Source organism: Diabrotica undecimpunctata, chromosome 3 (assembly GCF_040954645.1).
Source record: "Diabrotica undecimpunctata isolate CICGRU chromosome 3, icDiaUnde3, whole genome shotgun sequence".
In the NCBI taxonomy this organism is placed as follows: Eukaryota; Metazoa; Arthropoda; class Insecta; order Coleoptera; family Chrysomelidae; genus Diabrotica; species Diabrotica undecimpunctata.
This window is the reverse complement of record NC_092805.1, coordinates 102,421,511-102,425,969: the sequence shown is the minus strand read 5'-3', so window position 1 is coordinate 102,425,969 and position 4,459 is coordinate 102,421,511. Positions and strand designations below refer to the sequence as shown.

Genomic DNA, 4,459 nt, shown 5'->3' with positions numbered 1-4,459 from the left:
GTCTCACTTGTATAAGCTCTTCTACAAAATTATAGAAATCGATTAACACTACTAGCCAACTGATAGTAAAGGACTAGTTTTCGTAATGAACTAATAGCAAAATAAGCAAAAACATATTTGTTATAATTTAATTTAGGAAAAAATATTATGGGAGGGAATTGGTAATATCTTTACCCTAGTAAATATAATTGAAACAATATAATTATTTTGTGTATTTATTTACATTTGCAAAACATATAAATATTAAAGCTCTACATTATGGAAGTCAATACCATTGTTTAATATTTGTAACCACCATTGCTATCTTGGACTGTGCCAAATTGTCCAGATGCACCGCTCTGCTGTCCTTTGTTTTGGAATGCTGACTGACTGTTGAATCCATTGTTTCCAGAAAAACCTGAAACTTGACTCTTTGGTCCTTGGAATGAACTAAACTGTCCATTGTTTTGACTGGCTGATGGTGACTGTTCAGGAGCTCTGTACTGAGATTTTAGAGAAAATTGGGATCCAAAAGAAGTTGTTTGCTTATTTTGTTGGGAAGAAAAAGGGGACGGTTCAGGAATTGGATATTGATAACCATTGTTTTGTTTACCAATATTTTTAGAATCTCCATTTTGCTGTCCAAATTGAGCTGAAGATCCGAATGACGTTTTAGGTCCAGTTGCTTTTCCAAAAAGTCCTTGTTGCTTACCAAATTGTGCTACTTGTTGGTTTTGTTGAGAAGCAAAGCTACCCTGATCTGCAAAATTTGATTTAGCGATATTAGAAGCTGAATATTGGTATCCGTTGTTACTATTTTGTCCAAAGGAAGATTTGGAGCCCTGCTGACCTCCGAAAGGTGTTACTTGATTGTTTTGCTGGGACGCAAATGTACCTTGATCAGCAGCGTTGTTAGGTTTTGATGGACTTGAATATTGATAGCCATTGCTTTGTGCTCCAAAGGATTTTGGACCTGATAAAGATGCTACTTGTCTATTTTCTTGAGAAGCAAATGGAGATTGTTCACGTGGTCCATTTCCTTGATATCCACCGTTTACATTTCCTTGATATTTATTATTTAAATTACCTTGGTATCTATTGTTTCCATTTGAGCCTTCTTGGTTATATTCCTCTCTATAGGAACCTTCATTGTATTCTCCACGAGCTTCTTCAGCTTTATTCTGTTCAATAGATTTCAAGATCGCTTCGGGAATTTCAGGAACATGTGATCCTTTTGGTACGAAACCATTTGCGTCAGCAGTGTATTCAAGAGATATCTGTTCACCTTCTGGAGAAGTATAAGAGAATGCTCCCTGTGCAGATTTACCTTCATTTTGAACAAAACCTTCTTCTTGGGCAGAAATTCCATTTTCAGTTTCGTATGAATAGCTGTAGTGTCCATCTCCTTGATCAGGATTGAATTCAGATCTGATTAAACCAATTGGGGCGGATTGAGAACCAGAAAATTGACCGTTGTATTGTCCTTGCCCGGATTGTTGATTGAAACCGTTTAAAAATGAACCTGACTGTCCAAATTGTCCATTGGGTGCTGCTTTTTGATTAAAAGAGTTAAATGATGGTGCGAAGGTGTTATCGTTTCCAGAGTTTGGTGCTTGATTGGTAGATTTTGAACCAAAGCTTGAGATGGGCCTTTGTCCATTACCATTAAAATTGTTGCGAGTTTGGACTTCTCCAAATGAGTTAGAACTTTGTCCAGAAGCGTCTTGTTTGTTGGGAGCTAAGTATTGTCTATTATGACCTCCATTTACGTTTCCATTAAAAGAGTTTGGTTGTTGGAAGTTTCCGAAAGAGTTAGAACTTTGTCCAGAAGCATCTTGTTTGTTGGGAGCTACATATTGTTTGTCAGAGTTACCATTTCCATTAGCATTAAAAGAATTTCTAAGCCCGAATTGGTTAGATTGTTGTCCAAATTGTCCAGCAACTTGACCGAAAGGACTGGAACCTTGACCCGGTTGCCCGGATCCTTTGTTTGGAGTCAGATATTGTCTGCTTGCCTGTTGAAAGTTTGGAGTAGCGAATTGTTGTTGGGATTGACTTGCGGCGGAAAAAGGTTGATTGGGAAGTGCTGGAGGTTGGTATTGGGCGTTGTCATTTTCAGGTCTTGGAGGAAGATACTGGTTTAATTTTGCTCCAAATGTGGAGATAACCAATATCGACAGGACTAATATCTAAAAAAGAAAAAAGAAATATATTTAATAATTTCGTTCATAAAGTCAATATCGAAAATATGTTTTTAAAAATATAAAGTCCCTTTTTAAAATTTTTTTACATGTTCAGGTAAAACATGTATTATATGTATTATATAATATATATATATATATATATATATATATATATATATATATATATATATACATATATAACTTACAAACATAAGTCAGCACCTGAACATGCAATAAATACGTGCAACCAAATTTAGGGAAAAAAGTTCAAAAAAACTAGTGCCACAATTTTTTTTAATGAATCAAACATCAAAAGAACAAACAAAATTATTAAATATGGAAAGAGAAAAAGGAGTGTAGGAGTTAATTAATATAGACAAATTATTCATGAAAAGCAAACAAAATATTGTCTTTTAAAATTGAAACCTAGCAATTTTACTTTATTCTGTTAAAAGTAAATGAGTGATGTATTTTATGTTATATTATTAAACATAAAATAAACTACAAAATCGCCGATTTTAAAAATGGCTAATAAATATGATAGCAATATAATGTCATGAGAAAAATTAATAATAATAATTAATAATAAAAATAGGAGAGAAGCACTTTGATAAGTTAAAAACCAAGATACTCATTAATGTAGTATCAAAAAGACTCAAGGGTACATTTACTAGAAACTGCTCCCTCGCAAGGCAATATATATTCACATCAAATTAATTTTCACCAGGACAATGGAGAAAATACATATATGGTGGCACTAAAATAAACGACAAATTAATTTATAATTTACGTCTCATTGGAAGATATCCAAGAAGGACTACAAAGAGTAATGGTACTAAGAATTTGGAATAAAACTAAACAAATAGAAAACAAAGACCATAATTATAAGCAAAAACTATTATAAGAATAAAAATAAAGAGGTGGAAGCAAAATAGCAAAATAATGGAACTAAAACAGGAATCGAGAAAGGAAAATCTATGTTTCTACATATACGTTTCCGATTTAGAGTAGTCAGATGCTATGTGTTATCGAGTTATCGAGGAATGCTAAAAATATTTTGGTTCAGTCATTGGGTCAACGATGATGGCATCGAAAAATTTACAAACAGTAAAAATCAACAAGATTGAAAAGTATTAGTGGAGACCTATGTATAGCAAAAGACTAAATAAACTAATAACAGAAATTATATAGCAAAGTTATTGTAGAAGTTAGTTAAAAAATATAGATCTTTGTCATGTAAATGGAGAAGCAGATTTACGCAAAAAGTTTTTTTCACAAAAAATATTTGTACTAATAACAGAAAACGATCTGATGATATCGAAAAATTTATGTACAAGTCAACAAGATTAAAAAGTATTAGTAGAGACCTATGTATACCAAAAAACTAAATAAAGTAAACGGTGTCGAAAAAAAATTAGTACAATCATAATTAAAGACTTAATTTATCTTTGACTTAATTTGAAATAAATATTTTTTAGAAAGATATTTCCAAACAAGGATTGGAAGTATATTTAAGATAGTCTTAAAATACCACAATAGAAAACTTTTAAGAACGAAAAGAACCGTTTTTAACGACGATGAAAATCTGTTACAATTATATAATTTTTTTAACAAATGGAAAACTAGTAACACAGTATCACTGTGGTTAATATATTGCTTGGATATCTTGGAAAATGAAATAGGCATATGATAATTTCGAATATATCGTGCTAAATTATTTTAAACTTAAAGAAAGAAGCCCTTAAAACAATTATTGTACGATTATCCCATAACTCCACTAAGGAATAAAAAAATCACCAATTGTTGCACTACCCTCCACGAAACTCTTTGAATTACTAAACTATTATATATAACTGACTTTATTTCACACACACGTATATTGAAAAATGTTCTTACTTGCTTCATGTTTGCACTGCAATGGAAGTGAAGAAGACAAGTTGTTATGCTTGAGTGACTTTTCGAATTCGGTTATATATATTTATGGTTCCTGCCGAAATCTAAAAGGATCTCCCACTATTTCTTGATCTTGAACTATCATCAGAGTACCCGCATGTGTTTTGATGTCAAACTCGATGTATCGACAATTATTACAGTCAAGGTAACTCTTAATTAGGATGATATGGACCATCTTCAAGACATAGTTCGTCTTGTACGTTTATGCCGGAAATATTCCACCTATATGTTAGTATTAAGAGATTAATTATATATTGGAACATTTTCTGTGAATTAATGATGAGGTCACCTAAATTTAAAATTTATTTTAGAATTATCAAATATAGGTACTTATGATGCTCAGT

General features: G+C 31.9%; 1 protein-coding gene across 1 annotated transcript; it reads right to left on the bottom strand.

Annotated features, from left to right (window-relative positions):
- Nucleotides 1-201: 201 nt before the first annotated feature.
- On the bottom strand, nucleotides 202-4,213 carry LOC140437107 (uncharacterized). Its single transcript, XM_072526430.1, has 2 exons — nucleotides 4,059-4,213; nucleotides 202-2,168 (listed from the first exon to the last, which is right to left on the bottom strand). The coding sequence occupies exons 1-2, from the start codon at nucleotides 4,065-4,067 to the stop codon at nucleotides 279-281; spliced, it is 1,899 nt and encodes a 632-aa protein (XP_072382531.1). The 5' UTR covers nucleotides 4,068-4,213; the 3' UTR covers nucleotides 202-278.
- Nucleotides 4,214-4,459: the final 246 nt, after the last annotated feature.